This window comes from Hypomesus nipponensis, chromosome 15 (genome assembly GCF_054491055.1).
Source record: "Hypomesus nipponensis isolate SF chromosome 15, ASM5449105v1, whole genome shotgun sequence".
NCBI classification, from domain to species: domain Eukaryota; kingdom Metazoa; phylum Chordata; class Actinopteri; order Osmeriformes; family Osmeridae; genus Hypomesus; species Hypomesus nipponensis.
This window is the reverse complement of record NC_140375.1, coordinates 17,002,530-17,029,211: the sequence shown is the minus strand read 5'-3', so window position 1 is coordinate 17,029,211 and position 26,682 is coordinate 17,002,530. Positions and strand designations below refer to the sequence as shown.

Below are 26,682 nucleotides of genomic sequence, written 5' to 3'. Positions count from 1 at the left end.
TATAGCCTGACGTTGTCATACTCATAATTCTAGTCAGAATATGAGTCTGAGAACTCTCCGTTGGGCTTTGACTACGGAGCGTGTTTCAAACTAGCCTGGAAAACAAATGCCTCTTCGCTCAATTGGATAGACGTACAACCAATCAGAGCAATGTAATATGTTGTTTGTTCAAAATGAATTCAACTTAAGCGCTCTTTTGTGACGTGGGTGATTACGTTACTGTTGATCATCTGTCCATCATCGTATAAAGCCCGCCCTGGCAATTTCATTGGTACGCCCAGATTCTGGTTTTCTGTAGTTGTTTCCCAATACGAGACCCTCCAGACCCAACTTCCTGACCAAATTTTTTTGTGGGCAGGGAGAAGTTGGGCTGGCAGCCAGGCTAGTGAATATATATAGTTGTGTGTCATCCGCATAGCTATGGAAATCTATGTTATGTTCTCTGATTATGTCGCCGAGTGGTAACATATAAAGAGAAAAAAGTAATGGACCTAAGCAGCTTCCTTGAGCAACCCCGTAGCAGTTCTCATGTTTCTTGGACCTATGGTCTCCTAAACTGTCATAAAACTTCCTTCCTGTGATATGATTTCATCCAGTTCAATACCCGATCCGTGAACACAATTAGCTTTTCCAGTCTATTGATTAGGATGTTGTGATCAATGGTATCAAATTCTGCACTGAGATCTAGCAGGATGAGGATAGAGACTTTATTTGCATCAGAGTTTAGTCTGAGGTCGCTAATTATTTTGGTGAGAGCAGTTTCAGTACTGTGATATTTCTTGAAACCTGACTGCAAGAGTTCCAGGATGTTATTTTCTTAAAGAAAATAATTTAATTGGACTAAAACTTTATTTTCCAGTACTTTACTAATAAATGGAAGGTTTGATATTGGTCTGTAATTTGCAAGTAGACTGTTATCCAATTTGGGTTTCTTTAATAGGGGCTTTACAACAGCTGTTTTGAAGGCATCCGGGAAGACGCCAGTTCTAAGGGATGTGTTTATACTCTCTAGCACAGGACCTGAGACACCATCAAACACTCGCTTAAAGAATGTTGTGGGTATAGGATCAATATCTGAGGTTGTGGAGTTAGATTCGCTGACAATTTGGGAAAGTTCACTAACTGTGATACAGGTAAATGTGCTCATGGTTATGTTGCAGAATCTACTGATGTCAGTTTCGACCCCACTATTAATAATACTAGCTCTGATCAAAGTTATTTTGTTCTTGAAGAACAAAGCAAGCTCTTCACATTTAACTGCTGAGGATGTGGGACAGGGACAGTGTTTAACAGCTGGTCAATGGTGGAGAAAAGTCTGGAATTTTTGGCATTTTCTGTAATAATGTTGGAGAAATATTCTCTCCTTGCTAGACGGATGGTTTTGTTATAGATAGTTAGTGTATCTTTGTAGATATTGTATTGGATAATGATCTTTGTTTTCCTCCATTTTCTCTCTGCAGCACGGCATTTTCTTTTAATATCACTAACATTTTTATTTCTCAGCCATGGGGAGGTGCTGCTTGTGCATATCTTTTTGGTTTTCAGTGGTGAAACAGAGTCTGACACAGATAATAGTGCATCATTGAGGTTCCTCTACCATTTCATTCAGAGAGCAATCGTGATTAGTTGGCTCATATAGAGGAAATTGTTCAGAAAATGTCATCATAGCTGTATCGTCTAAATTTCTTCTTTGAACTAAGAATCTGTTTTTTGTTAGGATAATTTATACATTAAAAAGTATATAATGATGGTCTGAGAGGGGTAGATCTAAAGGGCTAAAAGGCACTTGTGTCAGTGTTCCCAGATCTTAAAAGTGTACTTGACAGAGGTCTGTCATCAGATCAATTATAACATTTGCAGAGCGGTCCAGCCGACTCATAAACCTAAAAGTAAGATTCCTCAACAAGGCCATGAAGGTGGTTACACCCACATTGCAGAACAGCTCACTGGCTCCAGTACTCCTGGGTTCCTTCAGGAGTATCCTAAGACTACACCTCCAGAGTTTGCCCAGAAAGTTGAAAGGCAGGGAACTTAATATCCAAGCCATCCTTAGTTCTACAGACCTACATTATATAAATGTATCATTTGATTTGAACGTTTGTCATTATTTAGAATTTCATAATTTTCGTTCAGTATTATTTATTAACTATTTGGAAAGAGAAAAGTGCTTTTATTTTGAAGTCTTCGCGCAAGTCCTTGTGGGAAGCTTGTGCATGGGAGAAGCAACGAGCAAAAAGATGTTAGCTATCTAGAAAAACTTCTATTCCATTGTTCAAGCATACAGCCAACGAGGTATGTTGTTTGAGTCTGTATTTACATGTCATTTTATGTTCGTGTTAAGCTAATGTGTCTATATTGCTTAGTTTTCACGGTGTATTCAGAGAATAAACCTGTAGCAAGGAAACCGCTTGTGTCCACGAATGCTTGAGGGAATTATAACCACGCTCTTCTTGGTATTATATTGAACATCAAAATCAACCCCATATTTAGACCAGATGTTAAGCAGCTGTTGAAACGCGCTGCTGCTAGGGGATAGTAAAACTAGGTCATCAGCATACATAAAGTGGTTGACCAGGGAATCACATTTCATACAACCTGTTCTGCATCCCCCAAGCTGCATGGAAAGGTTGTCCAGATATTAAACAGGGCTGGGGATAATATACCGCCCTGCTGGACCCCGTTACCAAATTTAAAAGGGGTAGATAAGATGCTCCCCCATCTTATGCTGGGGACACACTGAACGATTTTTTTTTACCTTATAAGATTTTCAAACTGTGAGAGACCACAAACATGAGGACAAAAAATCCTAGATTTAGCCGTTTTGCTCCAACAGTGTGTGGTGTGCCATGATTTGACAAAGACAGCACACCACACACAGATTTCCAACCAGTGCCCCTACTGATAACACAAGACATCTTGCAAAATCTTTCGAGATTTTAAGAATAAGCATGGCGGACTATATGCGGAAGAAATTGCAATGATAGTGTTTGGAATTGTTTTCACGGAAAAAAGAAAAGCGTTTGCTTTTGTGACTCCGTTTGTTATACTTCTGTCTTCTCTCAGCTTGCTTTCTGATTGGATATTGTTTAGTTTCACGTGATAAACTCACCGAGGTGAAATCAGTTTCATGTTTGAGATTCAACCATAGAGTTAATATAACTAGAGACAGCTACTTCTGTCTTCCAAGATGGCGTCCCCATTCATTTCTATGAAAAGTGCTCAGTGGCGCAGTGATGCAAGCGAGAGCTCCTAATGCAGAGCCATAGAAAAAGAGAGTTGCGACACGCTTTGATCTCGCCGACACGTGATCACGTGGTTCATGTAGCTCGCTGTAGTTCCAAAAAGCCCCACTGTTGTCACTTTTTTGAATGGTTTTCAATGGAGCTGGCCAACGGAAGTCGCTTTCTCAGGCAAATTACGAATGAAACAGGCTCGCATGAAGAAATCCGATATTCTGGCTATCTTCAACTGACTCGTATCTACATAACGCAGTCCTCTCTGACGTTTTTGGTGTAAAAGGGAGTGAACTACAACATTGTGAAAACTCACTGCCAGTGAAACGCAGGAAAAAAGCTAGAGCTTTTTTGTGACGTGATTCCGGTAGCTTCCCCCACTGCTGTCAACCTGTTTGAATGGTTTTCGGCGGGACAGACAGCAGCACCATCTCATTTCACGGATATTTTCGGTATATTAACACAATGTCAATTGGTTACTGGTGTGTTGTATCATGTATGTCTGCTACTTTATTAACATGTATGTATAACATTAATTTATAATACATAACGCAATATTGTGAAGCAGAGCTAGAAATGGCTATGCTAGCTACCATACTTTACGAACTGTACATACCAAACAGTAGCCTAATGAGGACTAAATTGTTCCACTTAACGTTTAACATTCGACTGTTGAAGTAACTGGTATTTTTTAAATTCATCATTCCACTTACAATTTACCACATTAACAACACTTATATCTGTAGTACTTGATGCAAGTTGAATCAAACCATGATCACCAGCAACTGTTCAATAGATAAAAATAGAACAGAATATACAAGGCAACCAACTGCAATTCAATAAAACATTTTATTGTTTACTGTACAAAATGTCCAGTGTTCTTCCACTCCGTTTGTTTGTAGTGATCCAGTGATCTAAATGTCTGCTGTTCACAAACCTCAGCCTAGGCACACACACAATTATTTTAGTGGTTGAAATGCAGTATAAAATGTCCAATGATTGAGCTCCTGCACTTCATTTGATCCTAGAAAAAGTGTTGCTTAGCTCTACATTAGATACTAGCCCTAGTCTAGCTCTAACTGCAATTAGAATCTAACAAGTCATAATCTTACGATAAATTGTATCCAAAGCTGGCTATATGAAATACTACTAATAACAATTGATATGTGTTGGTTGAAATATATAAAAAATGCAGGATTTTCATCAATTTACCAGCTAACTTGCTTCGGATCCTTTAATCTGCCATTCATTGTTGCTAGCTCTACTAACTAGGCTAATATGAGAAGACTAACTTTGTATGCCAATGAACACCAATAACTAGAACTAATTTCACAGACTATAACCAAACCAACGGACTTCTGGTTATGATACACGTGCTCTCTAGCTATAGCTTCAGTAAAAGTGTTGCTTAGCTCTACGTTAGATAGCTAGCTAGCTACTAGAATTACAGTTTAGCTCTAACTGCATTTAGAATCTAACACGCTATAATCTTACGATAAATTTGATCTAAAGCTGGTTATATGAAATACTACTAATAACAATGGATATGTGGTGGTTGAAATATAAAAAAATGCAGGATTTTCATCAATTTACCAGCAAACTTGCTTCGGAGACACTGAAAATGAATGGGGTTCAACGGTGGAAAATACAATGTTTGGAACTATAGGTCGCGTGAGACACGCTTTACTTCTGCATTCCTCAATAACAATGGGAGTCTATGGAAGTGTCGCAACTCTCTTTTTCTATGGCTCTGTCCTAATGGACCGCGCCATCTTTCCAGACCGACTCGTCCGGTCTTGCGCAGAAGCTTGTTCCTAGCTCCGAAACTCATGCATGCTTGCAACTAGCTGTATACGTCATACTTTGCGACAACCAGTCGCGAGCTTGTGAGCTGGAGCTAAGGCATTGCAGAAAACTGTCAGAATGTGGTAGAAGTCCGATCAAGAAGCAGATAGCCTACATGTGAACTTTACGAAAATCAATACTATTAGTACTGTAGTATTCTACGTGCAGGGCCTATACGTTGTTCTTTTTGCTTTGTGTTTATAGTTTAACTGCTTATGTATTGTGTCAGATAAATAAACTGTAAACCTGAATATCTGGCTACGTCGTTGTTCTAGCTTTGCAAAGCAAATTAAGGCTATACCTTTGTAACTATTATAATGATGATGAGTGTTGTTTACTATTACTGGCTTATTGTTAATGCCATCGTTGTGGTGTTAACTGACTTAAAGTTCTAACAATATAACGACCATAACAATATTGACGTTATCAGACATGATTTATTCATCTTTGTCTTTGCCTCAGAATAACATGTCAACAATATATAATGATGCCGTAACATGCCACGATATTATAACTAATTATATTAGGCTATAATTACGTTTAGTCATGCCATGAGCATAATAGCGTTCATTTCAAAATGGTTTAAAATGATTGAAATTAACTCTACAAACAACCGTCATGTATGTGCAACCATTTGTAAAAGTGCTACAATAAAGGCAGGCAGCTGTAGATTATCAAATCCTTTCTCCTTGTTCTCATTCAGCTCAGGTAAATCAGTGATTTGCTGATTCTCCCTTTTGTTCTCGTTCATTGTTTGTATCCGCGAGCACGTTTCCAGGAAACTTTTCTTGACGTAAGCAAATAAATGGGCTGCTAGTTTACCCATTTCTGATTGGTTTCAATCTTAGCAAAAATCAGGAAAAAATCTTCTATGAAAAAGCTAGTAGTATGAGCCAGGTTCGAGAATCGAACAAAAATTATTGGGTGAGATAGTTTTAGATATGTTGACTGGAGTTACCTCGAGAGTCGAGGGGTGGGGGCTTGGTGGGGGCTTGGATTCAACAGACATTCATATTCGTACCTCTGCGTCATATTTAGGTGCCGGGTTAAAACAGTTGACAATCCGAATGTTTCTTCAATATCTTTGTCAAAATTGATCATACAAACTTCAAACTTGAACTCGAAGCAAGTTAGCTGGTAAATTAATGAAAATCCAGCATTTTTTCATATTTTAACCACCACATATTAATTGTTATTAGTAGCCTAGTTTTTCATATAGCCAGCTGTAGATAAAATGTATTGTAAGATAATAGCTTGTTAGATTCTTAATACAGTTAGCGCTAGACTGTAGGTCTATCTAACAGAGCTAAGCAACACTTTTAATGTAGCAAGAGAGCACGTGTATCATAACCAGAAGTTCGTTGGTTTATAGTCTGTCAAATTAGTTCTAGTTATTGGTGTTCCTTGGCATACAGTTTACAGAGTCTGCTCTTATTAGCCTGTAGTACATCTGATTAGAGCTAGCAACAACGAATTGCAGATTAAGTCTTGGGTCCCCTATCGTCCAGCAACGCTCGGCAGGAATTTCAGGTCCACTGACTAGCTAGTTAGCTCAACTACATGCATCTACTAGCCTACTGCGGTCTAAGGTTTCGTGAAAAGCAGACATTTAGATCACCTGCTCACTACAAACAAAAGGAGTGGAAGAACACTGGACATATTGTACAATAAAATGTTTTATTGAATGCAGTTGGTTATCTTGTATATTCTGTTCTATTTTTTTCAAAAAAATAAATAAAGCCATTTTAGCAGAACCATGTTGTCCGCTTTCTAATGAGTTGCTAGGCAACACATGAAACACACCGTGAGAAGACTTGAGCTAGCTATAATTAACCTAGAGGCACCATTTATTTTCGTTTACAAAATGCAAAGAAGCTACAAATGCCATAATAAACTACTTGCTAACCTCGACCGTTCGGTCATGCCGGGAAATATAAAACCTCGGCTTTGCCGAGTTTGTTCCAGCCTCAGTTTGATATTTCCCGGCATGACCTCACTCTCGGTTAGTAAATAGTTGGTATCATTTGATTTGAACGTTTGTCATTATTTAAAATTTTCGTTCAGTATTATTTTGCCTGGCTGCCAGCCCAACTTCTCCCCGCCCACAAAAAAAAATGGTCGGGAAGTTGGGTCTGGAGGGTCTGGTATTGGGGAACAACTACAGAAAAACAAAATCTGGGCGTACCAATGAAATAGCCAGGGCGGGCTTTATACGATGATGGACAGATGATCAACAGTAACGTAATCACCCACGTCACAAAAGAGCCCTTAAGTTGAATTCGTTTTGAACAAACAACATATTACGTTGCTCTGATTGGTTGTACGTCTATCCAATTGAGCGAAGAGGCATTTGTTTTCCAGGCTAGTTTGAAACACGCTCCGTAGTCAAAGCCCAACGGAGAGTTCTCAGACTCATATTCTGACTAGAATTATGAGTATGACAACGTCAGGCTAGTATTATTTAGTAACCATTTGGAAAGAGAAAAGTGCTTTTATTTTGAAGTTTTCGCGCAAGGCCTTGTGGGAAGCTTGTGCATGGGAGAAGCAACGAGCAAAAAGATACCTAGAAAAACTTATATTCCATTGTTCAAGTATACAGCCAACGAGGTATGTTGTTTCAGTCTGTATTTACGTGTTGTACGTTATTTACATGTCATTTTATGTTCGTGTTAAGCTAATGTGTCTATATTGCTTAGTTTTCACGGTGTATTCAGAGAATAAGTGTAAGTCACTTTGGATAAGAGCGTCTGCAAATGACTAAATGAATAAACCTGTAGCAAGGAAACCGCTTGTGTCCACGAATGCTTGAGGGAATTATAACCGCTCTTCTTGGCATTATATTGAACATCAAAATCAACCCCATAATTAGACCAGATGTTAAGCAGCAGTTGAAACCCACTGCTGCTAGGGGATAGTAAAGCTAGGTCATCAGCATGCATAAAGTGGTTGACCAGGGAATCACATTTCATACAACCTGTTCTGCATCCCCCCAGCTGCATGGAAAGGTTGTCCAGATATTAAACAGGGCTGGGGATAATATACCGCCCTGCTGGACCCCGTTACCCAATTTAAAAGGTGTAGATAAGATGCTCCCCCATCTTATGCTGGGGACACACTACACGATTTTTTTTTAAATCTTATAAGATCAAAAGCGTGAGAGACCACAAACATGAGGACAAAACTTGAAACTTGCAAAAAAGATTCGTGTACTTGTAAAAAAAAGTTTTGTCTCCGTAGAAGAAACAGATTTGTGTATTTGTAAAACAAGGTTTTGTGAAGAAGAAGAAGAAGGCGGGAACACTGCTCCCAAAACCATCAAATATAGCCATTTCTATGTCTAGTATCATTGGACATTTTCGTCTGTCAATCACACAAACAACGTCAGCGAATAAGAACAAAACTAGAATGCTGATGATTTCAATTGCGAGTCATTTGTTAAGTAGTTCGAAATATCCATGGGCATGTATCTTTAATGCAACATTTAAAGACTATTCGGTTAGCACTCTCTTAACAGTATAAATTAATGGATAAGAGTCGTTGTAATTTGAATAGTTTTTTAATGTAAATATGTATACGGATATTTAATTAGACGTCCAGTCATTAAACCTATATTAGTTGGACATTGTGCAGCTAAATGGCAAGGAACTGCCGCGAAATTAAAGATACATGGCCATGGATATTTTTAACTACTTACCAAATAGTAAAAACAATTTTTACTTTTTGCACTACACTCAACTCCTGTATTATTTGTATTTCATATGGTAGGCTACACAAGTGTTTTTCTTCTACGGAGACAATTTTTCTTTTTTTTTTTTACAAGTACGCGAATCTTTTATGCAAGTTACAAATCTTTTTTTGAAAGTACACAAATCTTGCCTTCTTTTACGCAGACAGAACTTTTTTTGCAAGTACACAAATCATTTTCTACAGACACACAAATCTTTTTTGCAAGTTACAAATCGTTTTTACAGAGCTCGCTCTCCTGGCACTTACTTCACGCCATATAGTCTACCTGACTCGACCAAGAGATCCACGGGTACGTGAGCTCTAATCAATGTAGCCTAGTTTGTCACACGTAAAGGGAAGTTTCCCTACGATTTAACATTTATTGTGAGACCAAATGTAGCCTATTTATAGATCAAAGCTCTGTTGCAGTTTTAACAACTATGGTAAGTGCGGCATTATATGTGTTGCTTTTGACGTTGTATCCAGGATTTTCAACTTTGCTTTAAACTAATTTCGGTGCTAGTTTGCTAGCTTTAGGCTACTTCCATTGTGTTGTTAGCTAGATTCAGTGTTTGTCTTTATTAATGGGATATGTTATTACGTTATGAAAAGTGTATGTCATATTATTTTAATGTTATTTAGATGGTTCAGACATGAGACAGTTTTGTGAGTCTCAAGGTACGTACTCCAGTTTTGTGAACTTTAATGTGATCGCCCTCGTGAGTCGTAAGCAGTGTAAAGATAGTGTGCTGTGTTCTGAGTTTCTGCAATGGAGACAATATAAGTTGTGCTCATAATCATTCCGTGATGTACTTTCTATGTTGTAACTATAGCCTACATTTTTTATAGAAAATGAGACACATGCAAGAGAGCATATTAATATTATTTGATTCAAAACTTTGCAATTCCAATCCAAAGTCTCTTTACTGTTAATTTACACATGTAATGCTTATTGTGTAGTAATTAAAGGCAGGGTAGGCCATGCTGTTGAAAATAACTGGTCATATTTGCCGTAAGTAACTTAATGTCTTGATAGCAACCAATACAATCCCAAGGTTTGATGGTAATATCAAAACAGTCTGTGGGCGTTGCAATACAGTAATAAACACGACCAATCTTTAAGGGGTACACTGACTGCCTACCCTTCTTTTAATCATATTGGCTATTATTATTTTGAAGTAAACCAAGCTGTGAGGAGCTGTATGGCAGAGATTAGGGTTTTCTCACAGTACTGTGTGTTTCTCCAGTACAAATAACATTACACATGCAGACTGGACATTATGACAATGGAGTTCTTTTAAAGCTGAGTTCTCACTAACTTGGAACTGTTTCTTCCAGATCTCCTACTGGCCAATCATATTTGAGAGACAGACTCAACCAGAGAAACTCAACCAGAGAAAAGCTTCCAGAGACTAGATACAGGATCCAGAGAGACCAGACAGAGAACAAAGAGAGACCTGAGTTATGGAGACACATCACTGTGATATATGTGGGAAGAGCCTTTCCTCATCCACTAGACTCAAGTGGCACATGAGAATCCACACTAAAAAGAAGAAGTCCCACAGGTGTGACCTCTGTGGTAAAACCTTTAGCCATACTAGGAGTTTGACAGTTCACCGCAGAATCCACACTGGAGAGAAGCCCTACAGCTGTGACGTCTGTAGTAAAACCTTTAGCCATTCTGGCTATCTCAGACATCACCGCAGGATCCACACTGGGGAGAAGCCCTACAGCTGTGACCTCTGTGGTAAAACCTTTAGCTGTGCTAGCAGTTTGACAGTTCACTGCAGGACCCACACTGGAGAGAAGCCCTACAGCTGTGACGTCTGTAGTAAAACCTTTAGCCAGGCTGGCTATCTCAGACATCACCGCAGGATCCACACTGGAGAGAAGCCCTACAGCTGTGACCTCTGTCATAAAACCTTTAACCAGGCTGGCAGTCTCAGACTTCACTACAGGATCCACACTGGAGAGAAGCCCTACAGCTGTGACCTCTGTGGTAAAACTTTTAGCCAGGCTGGCAGTCTCAGACATCACCGCAAGATCCACACTTATAAGCCCTACAGCTGTGACGTCTGTGATGAAACCTTCAGAGAGACTAAGGAATTAACAGTTCACCGCAGGATCCACACTGGAGAGAAGACCTACAGCTGTGACCTCTGTGATAAAACCTTTAGCCATGCTGGCAATATCAGATATCACCGCATGATCCACACTGGAGAGAAGCCCTTCAGCTGTGACCTCTGTGGTAAAACCTTTACCCAGGCAGGCAGTCTCAGACATCACCGCATGATCCACACTGGAGAGAAGCCCTTCAGCTGTTACCTCTGTGGTAAAACCTTTACCCAGGCTGGCAAACTCAGACGTCACTGCATGATCTACCACACTGGAGCTAACCCCTACAGCTGTGACCTCTGTGATGAAACCTTCAGAGAGACTAAGGAATTAAAAGTTCACCGCAGGATCCACACTGGAGATAAGCCCTACAGCTGTGACCTCTGTGATGAAACCTTCAGTGAGACTAAGGAATTAACAGTTCACCGCAGGATCCACACTGGAGAGAAGACCTACAACTGTGACCTCTGTGATAAAAAATTTAGCCAGGCTGGCAATCTCAGATATCACCGCATGATCCACACTGGAGAGAAGCCCTTCAGCTGTGACCTCTGTGGTAAAACCTTTACCCAGGCAGGCAATCTCCGACATCACCGCATGATCCACACTGGAGAGAAGCCCTACAGCTGTTACCTCTGTGGTAAAACCTTTACCCGGGCTGGAAATCTCAGTCATCACCACATGATCTACCACTCTGGACATAAGCCCTACAGCTGTGACCTCTGTGATGAAACCTTCAGAAAGACTAAGGAATTAAGAGTTCACCGCAGGATCCACACTGGAAATAAGCCCTACAGATGTGACCTCTGTGATGAAACCTTCAGAGAGACTAAGGAATTAAGAGTTCACCGCAGGATCCACACTGGAGAGAAGATCCACAACTGTGACCTCTGTGATAAAACCTTTAGTCAGGCTGGCGATCTCAGATATCACCGCATGATTCACACTGGAAAGAAGACCTACAGCTGTGACAAAACCTTTAGCCATGCTAGCAGTGTCACAGTTCACCGCAGGATCCACACTGGAGAGAAGCCCTACAGCTGTGACCTCGGTGATAAAACCTTTGGCCAGCCTGGCTATCTCAGACATCACCGCATGACCTACCACACTGGAGACCTCTGTGCTAAAACCATAAAACAGCCAGGCAATCCCAGAGTTGGCGCCTTATTGCACGGGCTTACCTGGGATTAAGCCCGGGGCCTCGACCAATCAGGGGCCTCTTAATAATAATACAAAATAATAACGATGATAAACGTCTGTATTCGCTGTATCATTACTCTGCTCTACAGTGGCATCCGGTGGTGGATGTGGAGGGAGGCCCCCCTCCCCCTTATCTACACAAAATGTAACAAAAACTATAGAGGGTAGTGTGCTTGCTTGCATCGGTTGCAAATGGGTCCATTTATGAAACACGCTGAACCCCCTTTTAAACAAGCTATTTTAACAACGTTGTCACCATCGGCAGTATTTTTCAGATGGCATCGCGATTCAAACAGTAGCTACCATCTGCTAACTGAAAATATGCCCCTAAACGTGACTTTTTGGTCTGTCAGTCTAGAGCCCTGCGTGGAGAAGCTGAATTGTGCTACGAGCAAGCTAGCCTAGCTGCTGTTGCTAACCAAACTACAATGAGGGTATTGTTTGAATGCGCTGGAATTTAAAGACGTTTCTTTTGACATACAGTATATTTTAGGCTGTGGCATTGAAGACAGTGACGCACCACACAAGCTTGAGTTTAAATACATTATTTAATGTGACATTACTTACTGTACATGTAAGTCTTGAATTGCTTAAATGTATAATGCTGTACACCATGGCACGATACAATACTTGCTGTAAGTACAACAGCAATGCACGTTGTATCCATGCGTCGTTGCTAACGTGTGCTGACGTTGTGACATAGGCTAGCACAGTTCCCTTAGTTCGTTGACACGTGGCACTTTTTGCCAAAAAAACTGAATTTTAGCCTAAACCGTGCAACGGAACGTAAATGAAAACACAAGCAACTCAATCACTACCAAGACAAAACTTTTGGAATTAACAGGCGGGGGTCTCAAAAAATTAAAAAAAGTCCATAGGCCAGGGAGGGGCCTCAAGTGATATTAAGACGCCCCTGAGATAGGGGTGGGTGATATGGCCAAAATCTCCTATCACGGTAATTGTATATCACGGTTACGGTATATATCACGGTATAGTAATTGATATAGTAAGTTAAATTAAGAAATGGTACAAAATAACCATACCGTACTTCATCATCACACTTGATGATTTATTACAAACAAAAACAACTGCCTCACATGATGAGACAACACTTTAGTTAGAAACAAAAGACTAAAAAAAGTTGAGAACGAGAGTTCCGATTGGCTGATGCGCAGTCATGCCATCCGCCCTAATGCCCTCATTAGGGGGGGGTTCAAAATAATTCCTTCGTTAATAATTTGTTACACAGAACTTTATTATATTAAATATTCATCCAAAATGATTCACACCTTCACAAAATCAACCACAAACAAATATTTTCTGCATATACAGGTAGCAACGCTAGTGCTAAATAACTATTTAACTGGTCGGCTCCATGATGCCAGGTAAGTAGCTAGCTCCTGAGACTTCTCACCAAAAGAACGAAGGGGAACCTTTGATTAATATATGTTCGTAGGTACCTAGCGAAAAGTAGCCTGAACTTTCCTAGATCTTTAGCTACGGCACTAATGCTGAAAGCTCGCTGTTATAGGTGTCTGTCTTACTAGAACGGTGCATCGTTGCTGACGTTGTGACTATGTATGTGAGAAAGACGCGTAAGTGACAGAGAGACGGAGGGAGAGCAGGGAAAGGATATGCAGCTGAAAGAATTTGCTGCGTGTTTAACCTAAATAGTGTTAAAAACGAAACGCAATATGTGGCGGCCGGTGTTGATTCTGTGACGCACCGCCACAAATTATTTCATTTGTGGGAAACACTGAAAAGTATACCGCGGTTGAAACGGTATAGCCAAATCTCTCCCGGTAGACACATTTCTACCGTCGCACGGTATATACCGTCATACCGCCCAGCCCTACCCTGAGAGAAGATCTAAGCAGCCCACCCTGACTATTTATGTCAAACAAACGACCTATTGAAGAATTTCTTGCACATTTATGATAGAAAAGCAGCAGCAGTCACCACCTGAGAGAACTTCTGTATGACGCACAGCTGGAAGAACTACTGGCCTGCACCTACTGGGACAGCACATGCAGTAACACCAGATCTACAGTCCAACATGACCAGACACAGGGAACATACTCTACCCCTGTAACACGGGAGGGAAAGCTGTGTCAGACTGGGGAGAATCTTGGTAAACACTGGCTGACACCTTTCAGTTTTGAAGCACACATTTGAAATTTCAGACAAAACCCATCAAGGTGCTCAATATGAATTATCAGGTTTACCCCCTTTATCTGTGCAGCCCTTTAGACTGTCTGTGTGTCTGACCCATTTGTTGAGTAAGATTGGTTTGTTTGTTATTGTTTTAACTACAAGACCTGTTGAGGCTCATGCAGGTTTTTCTTGAAACTGTATCTGTACTTAAAGGAATACAATACTTAGTTGTTCTGATGAACCCCTATAATTGTGTCAATACTGAAGTATTATTAAGGATTTTAGCATTAGCACCCTATGCTTTGGAAAGAACTGTCTGAGGACATTACGTGACGGTATGTAACGGACGTGTTCTTGCGAGTTCCGTCAGACTTTTCTGGACCGTGTCCACCCTTCACTGAGGGTTGAACACGCCATCTCCGACTTCCCAAGAGCCACCACTACCAGCTATGCCAAAGAGAAGCCGCTTCACACTGGCTACAATTACATAATATTTCATTCACTGTACGTCACGCTAAATACACCAGATGCACATACAAAGTACAGTAGAAGATCAAGAACCAGAACAAGCAAGACAGGCAAGAATTATACCTTATATTTTATTATTTTTACTTTATTAGTGTTTATAGTTTCATGATTGTGTTTTTATTGATTTTCTTATTAAAGTCTTCATTTTGACACCATACTTTCAGAGTCAAGTTCATCTATGGATACAATGTTATATACAATGTAATATAATTTCATGTTAAGTTTGGCAACTTTAGGGAAAAGACTTACCCCCCCCCCCCCCCCCCCCAAAAAAAAAAACATAACATACCCATCAAGTTCGTCCAGGTCAAGAGTTCATACAGGGAGGCCCGGTCAGTGTATAGAAATGTGACACCTGTCCAGACTCACTGGAGATAGTAAGGAGGAAACATGCAGAAACAGACTTCTATGAGTTACGATGATGTCACCGGCCGTCTTTCAGGTGTATGAACTTGCTGACCACATGCTGTGTCTTGTAAGGACACGTTCTGTGGAAGCTATTTATTGTTATTTATTGTATATAAGGAAGTTTGTGAAACCTCTTTCCCACTCATCTGACCACTCTGTCGTGGATGGTCATATTATCCAAGCTTGTTGTAATAAACAAAGTAAAATCTTTTTAATTGTCGTGTATCTTCTGGCCACCAACTGACACTCTATCAATGTTGTACAATGTAATATCATTTGTTAAGTTTGGCAACTGAGTGTTGAGATACACATCTCATTAATGATTCTTTCTTTGAGAGAGGATTATTGAGTGTCCCAGATGTGAATTAGGCAAGACTTACCCGTGAGCGTGCCCATCAAGTTTGTCCAGCGTTAATGCACCCCTTCAGCCCTGTTATGCTGGTGTCCTGAGTGCTCGAGCCAAGGACATTAAGCAGGTAATAAGACATAGATGGGTTCTGCCTCGTCATAAAAGGAATACATATGTTGAATGGTAATCTTAATCTGCGAATACATTGCGAGATTCATTTATGTAAAGGCAAAATGATTGATGGAAAATAAAACTGGTGTCAGAAAATAAAGTTATATTACCTGTGGCAGTTCTTTGTCGCTTGAATTCTGCAATCTCTGCCCTTGCCTGAGACTGTAAACAATGCAGGTGTTGCACCGAAATCGGTGACCTATTGAAAACAGATTAGCAAAACAGTGTGGCAAGCAACAAAAACAATTTGTTTAGCACATTTGTTCGTACTGAAATGACAAAACTCTTAGCAGACACAACACAAGTCTATGGACTGAATTCGGGATACTTTTTCCCTTGCATTCACACAGAATGCATTGAATGACTGCAATTTATTTGTTAGAATCACCATAGAGACAGCGTTGTCCTACCAGGATATTTGGCGATTGAGGATTAACCTCCAAAGTCAGATTTACATAACGGGATGGCGCACACCTGCAAGGATCACAATGTCGACTTACAATAAAAATTGTTGTGTGAGTGTTGCCTGTGAATATAATTCACAGCACAGAAGAGATGCTCAATTAGTTGACAGTGAGTACATGAGCATCTGTTGCACATCTGCACAGGCTACCGCTGCCATCTAGTGGTAGACTGTGGTAATGCACGCAACCAGACCGGGTGAAACCCCCACTGAGCGGTATGGAGGACAGTGATACACGTCCCGTGACCGTCGCAGCACCTTAGAATGTTCTAGAAGAGGGGCCTTGAGTTGGCCTTATAGACATGTATACCAGAAAATGACACCAAGACCTGTTTATTCTTAATGTTGAATTTACATTCACACAGAGAAGCCTGACTCACCTTCTGAAGGGTATGACTTTACCTTTGTTCATCCAGCTTCATAGACAGAACCCAGTGACACTGCTGTCATGGTTTATTTTTATTTTTTATTGAGTAAAAATCTGACATGAACACGTGCAGACTAAAAACCAGTGTAACAAATTCACCACGATCCTAAAAGGTTTGGAAATCAAGAGTCTGCATACAGCTGTAAAAAAATATGGCCTCTCTCATTCTGGAGACCCCCAGTTAATCTCTGCGTCTGTACAGAATACGGCTTTAGAAGAACGCACGCTTGTCCAAATCATAGATCTAACAAACACAACCCTTGTAAGTTGTCTCCCATAGTCTATTATGTGCAAAAAGTCGTGATGTCGTTCCTGAATGATCCTTTTATTGTTGTACATACATACTCATTCCTTCTTCCACTGAGTAGGGCTTTTATAAATCAAAGCGTTCACAATACGTCAGCAGTTTACACCATCTTTACACTGTAAATGTCATTTCCATAGTCCATAACTTTACATTGAAACTAAAAAAGTTTTTTTGGGGAAAAAAATGGGGTTGGGGGGGTGTTTGAAGAGGAGGAAGAGACAGAAATCAAAGCTGAATGAACGAGGCTGCTGCAGGCCAGGAGCCGTCCAGGAGGTGGCAGAGCTGAGCTCCTCTGGGCCGCCTCGTCCCCCTGGTCTGAGAAGCCCCAGGAGGAGTCATCGTCAGGGTCCGGCCTCCTCTCCCAGCCCGTCTCAGCGGCGGTGCCGTCCGTGCCCCGAGTGTCCGCTGCTGCCGTGGTGCTTGCTCTTGTGAGCGCGCTCCCTCTCTCTCTCCCGCTCGTACGACCGGGACCTCTCCCTCCGCTCGCCCCCGCCCCCGCGGTGGTGGTGGTGGCCTCCGCCCCTCTCGTGCTTGTGTTTCTTGGAGGAGGAGAGATCCGACGAGCTGCGTTCCCTCTCCCGCTCCCTCTCTCCCTTGAAGGGCGAGCGCGACCGCGAGCGAGACCGCGAGCGCTTCCTCTTGTGGGCCCCGCCCCCGCCGCTGTTGCTGCGGCGACCCGGCGGCTTGGGTTCGCTGTTGCCATGGTGACTGGGCTTCGGCTTGAGGTGGGGTAGCAGCGGCGAGGGCGGATGTCGCCGCGGCGACGGGCTGCGGCTGTGCGAACGAGAGCGGGAGCGGGAGCTGTAGGTGCCCGAGCGACTGCGTCTGCTGTTGTAACTACGGGGGAGGAGGGGGGAGAGAGATGGGGAGACAGGAGAGAGGTGGCGCTTAGACAGGCCTACACCCAACTACATCAACTCCCAATAACCCCCGGTTAAAGATGCAGGAAAGGTATCTTACTGTCTGCGGGGAGAGCGGGAACGTGAGTGAGAGCGAGTTCTGGACCGGGAGCCACTCCCACTCCTGCTGTTCCTGCCGATCCTGGCCTCCTTCCTCATCCTGAGAGAGACGGGGGGCAGAGAAGAGACGTTACACTCAGGGGAGATGAGCTTCACACGGCTCTGGGCCTAGAGGGAGTACGAGGTAAGTGTGCAGTGGTGTGTGTGTGTGTGTGTGTGCGCGCAGTAGTGTGTGTGTGTGTGTGCAGTAGTGTGTGTGTGTGTGTGTGTGTGTGAGCAGTACTGTGTGTGTGTGTGTGTTTGTGTGCAGTACTGTGTGTGCGTGTGTGAGCAGTAGTGTGTGTGCAGTAGTGTGTGTGTGTACAGTAGTGTGTGTGCAGTAGTGTGTGTGCAGTAGTGTGTGTGCAGTAGTGTGTGCAGTACTGTGTGCAGTACTGTGTGCAGTACTGTGTGCAGTACTGTGTGCAGTACTGTGTGTGTGTGTGTACAGTAGTGTGTGTGTGTGTGTGTGTACAGTAGTGTGTGTGCAGTAGTGTGTGTGCAGTAGTGTGTGTGCAGTAGTGTGTGTGCAGTAGTGTGTGTGCAGTAGTGTGTGTGCAGTAGTGTGTGTGCAGTAGTGTGTGTGCAGTAGTGTGTGTGTGTATGTGCAGTAGTGTGTGTGTATGTGTGTGCAGTAGTGTGTGTGTGTGTGCAGTAGTGTGTGTGTATGTGTGTGCAGTAGTGTGTGTGTGTGTGCAGTAGTGTGTGTGTGTGTGTGCAGTAGTGTGTGTGTGTGTGTGTGTGTGTGTGCAGTAGTGTGTGTGTGTGTGCAGTAGTGTGTGTGTGTGTGTGCAGTAGTGTGTGTGTGTGTGTGTGTGTGCAGTAGTGTGTGCGTCTCACCCGTTGTGGGGGCTCTTGGAGCCCTGCGCTCGGTTGTCCGTCTCCTTCTTGACAGGTTTTAGGTTCTGGGGGTTTGGGGACTTCTCTTCTGACTTCACAACATTAGGAGAACCTGGGAGAACATAAACACACACACTTCATCCTCTGGTAGTGGACCAATCTGCAGTCCAATCTACTGAACGAGGAAGGCAATGGTTATAACAGGAAGTAGGTGCGTAATGATGCATACTGTCATACATGAGGTCAATGTAACTTTGGAATATCGCTCTACTGCCATTCGTGGTCAGGTCTCCTTGAAAAAAGGATCGTCTCAACAGGTTTTCCTGGTTGAACAAAGGTTGAATTTAGAATAAAAGGTTCCCCTCACAAGGTTTGGAGCCGGGGGAGAAGCCCCCCAGGGCAGACAGCGCTGGAGTCCCGTCAGGATTCAGCCCCTTGGCCTTCAGCTTGGCCTCCTGCAGGAACATCTTCCTCCTCTCCACCTCCTTCTCCAGATGATCGTAGTTAGGCTGAGGAGACAGGGAAGATGACCTTGCAATCATGGACCGCAAAAAGATCGGTAACAGTATGGTGGAGGATATATCTGGCTTAGTGCGGACAATGTGTGTGCTACCTTCTTCCTGGTGTAGAGTTTGAGGGTGGTGATGCAGATCTCCTTGATCTCCTCGTCAGTGGCTCCGAACAGCAGGTACCAGTGAGGTCTGGAGGGCAGGGGCATCTAGAGAGAAGGATAGTAAGATCTAATACTGGTTTGATCTCCAGTTGTATCTACAAACGGTGAGAGAGGTAAAGGGGCACGAGGTGGGGTGGAAGAGCGGAGAGAGCTACACCACCCACCTGCAGGGCTCTGGCAGCGAGGAAGATGCAGGCACAGGCGATGGTCTCAGCTTGGAACCTCACAAACACGTTGGTCCTCAGGCTGTCGTTCATGTAGTTCCTACGACACACAGGAGACACATACAGAAAACATGGCACCTTCGCCCCCACACTCAACCCTCTGTCCACCAGCCCCCACAACATCACAGCCCAGCCCTGATCCACAGCTGTGGTCGCCAAGCCCGCCCAGGACCAAAGGAGAGAGCCCTAGGCTTGAGGCAGGCTTTTCTGACAGTCCCAGGCCTTGACCTACCTGCCCTTACACCCACCCTATACAGCCTGGATGTCAGGCTGGGTGTGTGGGAGAGATGGTAGAGATAGGCTGGAGCAAAAGCCTGCCGCAAGCCACAGCTGTGTCCAAGGCCGGGCTGGTGAGCGCAAGCTTGAGGGGAGCAACACTGCAGTAGAACCATAACACAGAAACATGAACCAAGACTCTCTAGGTTAACTTTGTCCTTCTCTCTCTCTCTCTCTCTCTCTCTTTGGTGCCTCCATGTAGGGTGGGGGTCGTCCATGCACGACAGATGAGAAGCACTTCCAGTGGACTGGGCCCTGGGTCAGGGCAGGGGGCTGTACCACAGAGATATCTTACCATACCGTGGATTACATCCAGGCCTGCTCCACTCAAAGTGCACACGCTGAACTCCACCCATCATTTACACACTGAACATGTAGATAATGTCACATGCCTACAACTGCACATGCAGACATACTGGGGGGGGGGAGAGTTAAGTGGGTAGTTTAAATGCTGTGACTGGATGGTTGGACAGCTGTCATTCCATGTCTGGGACAGAGGGGACGTGCAGGAGAGGACAGTTCAGACTGGTGCTATGGAATGAAATACTAAACTACTGAGAGTAAAAGCTCCGCTCGGTTGGTTGTTACACTAAGTGTGATCGGGTAGCAGCCAGCACTATCACGACTAGACGGGAGATGGACGCGAGGCTGTGAGTGTCGACTGCCACAGCGATCGTTGTAAGCATCTATGCCCCAGCAGGAACATACATGTCGCAGATGAATACAGGCAGATGAGGTGGTAACAGCTTCCGGTGCACCCTCTCCCATTTCCTCCCCAAAAACGCCAACTTATCCCGAGTCAAACATAACAAGGCAGACAACAAATAACCCTAAACACTGACTCCGCTCGTGGCTCTTACTCCACGTCAGCTCCCTGCGTGTCAGAAGACCCCAGTGTGTGTGCCCCGACGATCTCTAAAAGACAACAAAAAACCTTCTGGAACCTTCCGGCTCTACTGAAGCGTCCGAGGCAGCACACCCAGGGGTCTCCCCCAGGCTGGGGAGGGAGCACCTGGGCCCTGAGCTGAGCTGGCTCTACAGAGACGGGACAGTGGATACAGATAGGCTGCAGGGTGACTGGAGAGACAGGTCCTGAGCAGGATGATCCTGGAACGCTCGTCTGGAGACCACGGCAGAGGGGGACAGGATACAGGTCAACAGGTCACTTACAACTACTGCATTACACATACCCAAAAAAACGGTTACATCTAAAATAGATATATGTATGTACTTCACTTCAAACTTCAGGTAAACTTGACAAAAAAAAGTATAATGCAGTATTTAAATCTAAACTACCAAAAAAAAAGTCTTTAAACTGGTAACCTTGGAAGCAAACCAACAAAAACAAAAAATACAAATCCTTTTGACACCCCCAAGAGAAAACATGATGATGTTGGCAGTTGGAAAGGCCCGCCCCCTTCAGTGATCTCGCCACAGAGCTCTCACTGGGATTGGCTGTCTGGAGAAGGGCAGCCAACCAATGGGGGGGAGCTTCCTGAGGTCATGTGGTTGGAGGAGGCAGAGTTCAGAGGTTCTTTATGAGACTTACCAGCATGGACTACCCTTTAATCAAAGAGTAGAGAGAAAGGACAAAGTTAAACTGAGTTCCCCCAGGCACCAGAAGAACCAAAGACCTTTATTTTGAAAAGTCATGTTAGGACTGAGGCGCAAAAACAAGTTGGAAGAAACAAACTGATCCATCAGAGAGTTAGGTGAAGGATTACAAAGGGTGGGGTGGGGGGTATTGGGGACATGAGGTGGGGTGATGGGGGTTAGTGCTGCACTAATAGAAACTTACCAGGCGGTCTGGACCAACGTTTGGTTCTTCTCACATTCCAGGACTTGAAGGTACATGACGATGATCTGTAACGACACAGTGACACGTTATGGAACACCTGTCAGGCGGCAAGGACACACAGAGAGAGACTGAGCCGGTGGAAGATGATAACATTCTAGAACACAAGCAGCACAGCTGCGTCCTGTCTGTGTTGCTAAGCGACAGTCTCACATTTGCTGTTGGTAATGCTATACGTGGATGCCCTTGGTGACTAATGAATCTGAACGGTGAACAGGTGCAGTGAGGCAGCGTGGTGAGGGTGGAGGAGCGAGGTGAGGGTGGAGGAGCGAGGTGAGGGTGGAGGATGTGCGTGGTGAGGGTGGAGGAGGAGCGTGGTGAGGGTGGAGGAGGAGCGTGGTGAGGGTGGAGGAGGAGCGTGGTGAGGGTGGAGGATGTGCGTGGTGAGGGTGGAAGATGTGTGTGGTGAGGGTGGAGGAGGAGAATGGTGAGGGTGGAGGAGGAGCGTGGTGAGGGTGGAGGAGGAGCGTGGTGAGGGTAGAGGAGCGTGGTGAGGGTGGAGGTGCGAGGTGAGGGTGGAGGAGCAAGGTGAGGGTGGAGGAGGAGCGAGGTGAGGGTGGAGGAGGAGTGAGGTGAGGGTGGAGGAGCGAGGTGAGGGTGGAGGAGCGAGGTGAGGGTGGAGGAGGAGCGTGGTGAGGGTGGAGGAGAAACACGAGGACACTCACCTTGTGAGGATGCTTAACGTGCACGCAGAAGCCCAGCTCCTTCAGGATCCGCCGTTCAGCTTTGATCACTTGGTTTTTGGTATTTATGTAGTTCTGATCAAGAATCAATGAACTTGCACTCCTAGTTCGCAAAAGAATTAAAATAACAAACAAAATTTGATGTTTCTCCCCCCACTTAAAATGACATACAAGGAAAGTGCCCTTCTGAAGACTCCTTTTCCTTCCTTCCAACCAACTAAAGCACCGGCTCCAGCAGGTTTGAATGGTGTCTGGGGAGGAGGGGGGGGGGGGGGGGGGGGGGGGGCGGAGGCGGGTTGACTTCTGACGTGTCAGTCGGAGCTTTGGGTGTCACTGGACCAGGTCAGCCTCAATCACCACGATTCACAGGTTTCACAAGAATATCAACACACAACACACCTCAACAAAAATGAAAGCACATCTTTCAGTTGTTGCATCAAAGTCAATACCGGGTAACTAATATACACCTACATTGTACGAAATGTCATTTAACATTTAGTACGACAAAGGAAATCAGCTAATTGTGCACTCTTGACGTGTCAAGAAATGTCTATGTAGGCAACAGTTAAGACAATAAGGTCAAACTGCAAGAAAAACTGCTCAAAAAAACAGATTAATGCACGAAAGCAGCCTTATGTTATATGGTGTAGTATGTCTTAATCTTCCAGAACACACTAGAATGTTCTAGAATACAGACAGTACAGCTGCTTCCTGTCTGAGTCACACAACCAGAATATTGCTGTTGGTAGTGTTTCACTCTCCAACAAGGTACCTCATGTTGTGCTTCAAATAGCATTGTGCCTTTTTGAAACAGACCAAAAGGCCATAACTAGATGTTTGTGTTAACTCTCATGGCAAATAAAGCTCATTATTTTGTTGGACAGGGTGCTAATGCATCTGAAGTCATGTCACAAAAACTTAAGACAAATAGCTAGGGAACACCATACATTTCTGATGTTTGTTAAGTTCCAAAACACTACTTAAACTAACTCTTAATAGTAACTAAAGATGCCAAATAATGAATAACTTAAATATATATCTATATTTTCAAAAGTATTTTCTCAAAGTAATGATCATTGTATGACTAAAAACAAGACCATATTTAGATCAAACAAGACCAAGATGTTGTCTAACGTATGCTTTTCAGTCATTAATGACCGTTTCAATACAACAAACTTATAACTCTGATGACCTTAAGATATTTACTGGCAATTCCTTTTCTATTTTAAGTAATCCAAACTTAACCATTTTCCACTGGTGGCCTTAAACTTTAAGCATATGTCCACAACCAAAGACAGTCTATCCTATCTAAATTATATGAAGTATTCCGATGCTAACAATTCCAATAATCTTAAACACAGAAACCTACAGACATGTCACCAAGTGCAGACGAGGAGTGGCGATATTTCTCTGAAAGCCATGAATGAAATTCGGTGAATGAGGAGGTCCTGAATATTGATTAGTGCATATAGTAGTCAAGACTACATTACCCAGGGTGCACCCAAGGCTTATACTGAGACTCAGGAGTCCCCAAGGAGCACTGAGGGGCCTAGGACCTGCGGCCAACCTGTCATCCCCGATCCCAGGGCCCCGCGGTGACTCAAGACCACGGGCGACTCCAACAGGAGGGAGGGGGGTGGGGGGGGAGCGACACCTCATGGTTGTCATGCCGACTGCTTCATCTCTACGTACCATTCCACATCACCCAGGGTTTGGTAAATGTAGCTGGTCGCTGTTAGTTGGTTGCAAGGGAAAAGAGAACCCAAGTTAATACCACAGTTTCCCAGTTGCAAGTGAACAGATCTCTTCTAGGTCTAGGCTCTGCTCTGTAGACCACAGGCACACTAGCAAACACTGGTGTGCCTGGACTTATATTGTATTGTTGAATTTAGGCCAAAAATGTTTAGGTTGTTAAGGTTTCGACTTCACTCATATCTACTTGATTATGTAGATAGCAGTGAATACATGGCAACTACCATTGATCAGTGTAGAGGAAACTGAAAAGTTTTGAAATAGTTTAGAGTACATGGTTCAACAGAAGGGCACTTTCACATCAAGAGCATATCAACATCAAACAGGTCAATTACTAAACAAGGAAATGTAACCAATTTACTAATGTGATGCTAGATGGAATAGATTTAACAACATGAAGATTGTCCAACAGACTTGAATCAATGAAATAAAAGATCACATTATTTTGTGATAATTTTCAATGTTGACATTTACCTTTTGCCTCTGATTTGTCGCAGGTGGTGAAAAACATTGATAACGTCTCTGATTCGTCTTGGGGCTTCTTCGATCTTGGAGGCCAAATTGACACAGGCCATGGCAACAATCTGTCAAAACACAATAAAAGGACGTGGAAATATTTAAAGAAGTTGTGATCGTGACACAACACAAACAACATGCGGTACCCGTTTTGTCCGTTAAATTTATATACATACTAAGTGGGATTACGTGACATGCAATACATACGGCATACGTCATTGTACCTAGTTAGTTACAGTAAACCTCAACATGGCGGCCGCAGTAAACGATTTTGTTACGACAAGCACAGTATGATGAATCAGCTGGATAGCACTAGCTAGTGGAAACTACAAGTGACAGTTGCAATTAGACTACATACCTCGAAGCTGTGTTTTACGAACGACTTGGAGTAGAAAAACCGATGAAAGAGAACTTGCCCGGTAGCCATAGCCACCTGTAAGTAAAAAGATGAATACACAAATGAACCTTACACTTAACGTAACATCGCAAGCATTACACAATAGACATCCGCCATTTTGTTTAGGTACAAGCTAGCAACAAGGCTATCTGCTGGATAGCAAATAAAATGGGTTTCAGACCCATGTAATTAAATGGTCGGATACCATTAGAAAACTGTCGTCCACTGATCAAGTTAGTTAGCAAAACAATGCACCTATGGGATATATTTATGTCTGTATGCGAACAAACACGCCAGCTAGCTACCCATAACCGTGAATTCGCTTCTCGTTAGCACTACTGTTGTCTAGCTACATGAGGCCTAGCGATTAGGCCTTGTTCTGAGTACATTCGGCGTGACTGCTAGCTAATAATAACGTTAGCTAATTATACAGCACAAGTATCTCAGGGTTTCGGCTCAGCGTCTGACATTATATAAGCAAATTTTTGACATTTATGTTCATTCTATGTGTTCACCTGGGGCAGACGGAGAAGAATACCAGCCGACTGAATCAGCTCGCATCCCAGGATTCGAAGGTCGGTCTCGATGTGCAGGTCGAGTCCATCGGACATTGACGGGGTCGGCGAAAGTCTTTCCTCTGGTATAAGTGAATTGTCGATAGTAAGGTAAACTTCCGAATACACTCTGTCGCCGATAAGAATTCCATCGTTATTTGTAGACGTGTTGGAAACTGCGGAGAGAGGACCTGCGGCCATGTTCGCCCTAAATGCACACAAACACGACAACGCGGCCGGGAAACCCTTAACGAACGGTGAACCACCGAGAGAGATTGACGTCAGCGCACTGACGAATAACTACTGGTGTACATTCGCAGCTCCTCAGATTGACTGCGTATGAAGAAATAGCTCCACAGCAGGCGTTTGATTAAAACATTTCAACAATTATAACGTGCATATATTTTCTAATGCCTGAATACATTCCTACAAAATAAATGAAAAGTACCAAAAGTATATATAAAATAGCTTTTTGTCATCATTTGATTGGTCTTGTCTGAATATTGCAATTGATGTAGCGTTACAGTATGTTCCCACGTAAGTTTCTTTTAACAAAGTTTCAACACAAGCAACACGAAGGCTTTGGTCTAAAGGTGTGGCAGAACGGAAGTTCCAACAACACTGTTTACGGGAAACTTCAGATTTTTTCTCCGGACGTAAATCAATCCGCTGGTAACAAACCAGTGACTAATAGGTCACGTCGTCAACAATTAAAATACAAGGCGAACTGTCAAAGGTGGTACACTGTACCAGGTAGGCTACAGATAAGCGATAGCGCCTTTCTTCAGTCTTTTCGTATCCAAAATAACCGACTGAAATAAATAATAAATAATATTAAATGCCGTTAAAATGTATGTGGGTAGATCCTTAGGTAGACTGTAGGCATAGCCAACTTATTTTTGTCCGACTTTCATATAACTTCTCAGTAAACAAAATATCCGAGAGAAAACACAGTAGCTTACACATTTTTTTGTCATTTACTGTAAAG

At 43.2% G+C, this 26,682-nt stretch overlaps 2 protein-coding genes across 6 annotated transcripts; one reads left to right on the top strand and one right to left on the bottom strand.

The window, feature by feature from the left end:
* The first annotated feature begins 2,159 nt into the window (after nt 1-2,159).
* Nucleotides 2,160-15,419, top strand: LOC146257839 (uncharacterized). 4 transcript variants are annotated; one of them, XM_084674392.1, is made up of 2 exons: nt 2,160-2,292; nt 10,143-15,419. In XM_084674392.1, the coding sequence occupies exon 2, from the start codon at nt 10,269-10,271 to the stop codon at nt 12,108-12,110; it is 1,842 nt and encodes a 613-aa protein (XP_084530518.1). In that variant the 5' UTR covers nt 2,160-2,292; nt 10,143-10,268; the 3' UTR covers nt 12,111-15,419. The 4 variants fall into 4 exon arrangements, with proteins under 4 accessions (XP_084530518.1, XP_084530517.1, XP_084530519.1 ...); XM_084674391.1 differs by lacking the exon at nt 2,160-2,292 and adding an exon at nt 7,434-7,685; XM_084674393.1 differs by lacking the exon at nt 2,160-2,292 and adding an exon at nt 8,999-9,114.
* A 1,219-nt stretch (nt 15,420-16,638) lies between these two features.
* Nucleotides 16,639-25,958, bottom strand: ccnl1a (cyclin L1a). 2 transcript variants are annotated; one of them, XM_084673812.1, is made up of 11 exons: nt 25,656-25,958; nt 25,102-25,176; nt 24,702-24,811; nt 22,458-22,578; nt 21,736-21,800; nt 19,602-19,701; nt 19,378-19,482; nt 19,132-19,273; nt 18,765-18,876; nt 17,887-17,985; nt 16,639-17,763 (listed from the first exon to the last, which is right to left on the bottom strand). In XM_084673812.1, exons 1-11 carry the CDS (start codon nt 25,893-25,895, stop codon nt 17,298-17,300), a joined length of 1,635 nt encoding a protein of 544 aa, XP_084529938.1. In that variant the 5' UTR covers nt 25,896-25,958; the 3' UTR covers nt 16,639-17,297. The 2 variants fall into 2 exon arrangements, with proteins under 2 accessions (XP_084529938.1, XP_084529937.1); XM_084673811.1 differs by lacking the exons at nt 24,702-24,811; nt 25,102-25,176; nt 25,656-25,958 and adding an exon at nt 24,043-24,169.
* Between the last annotated feature and the right edge of the window lie 724 nt (nt 25,959-26,682).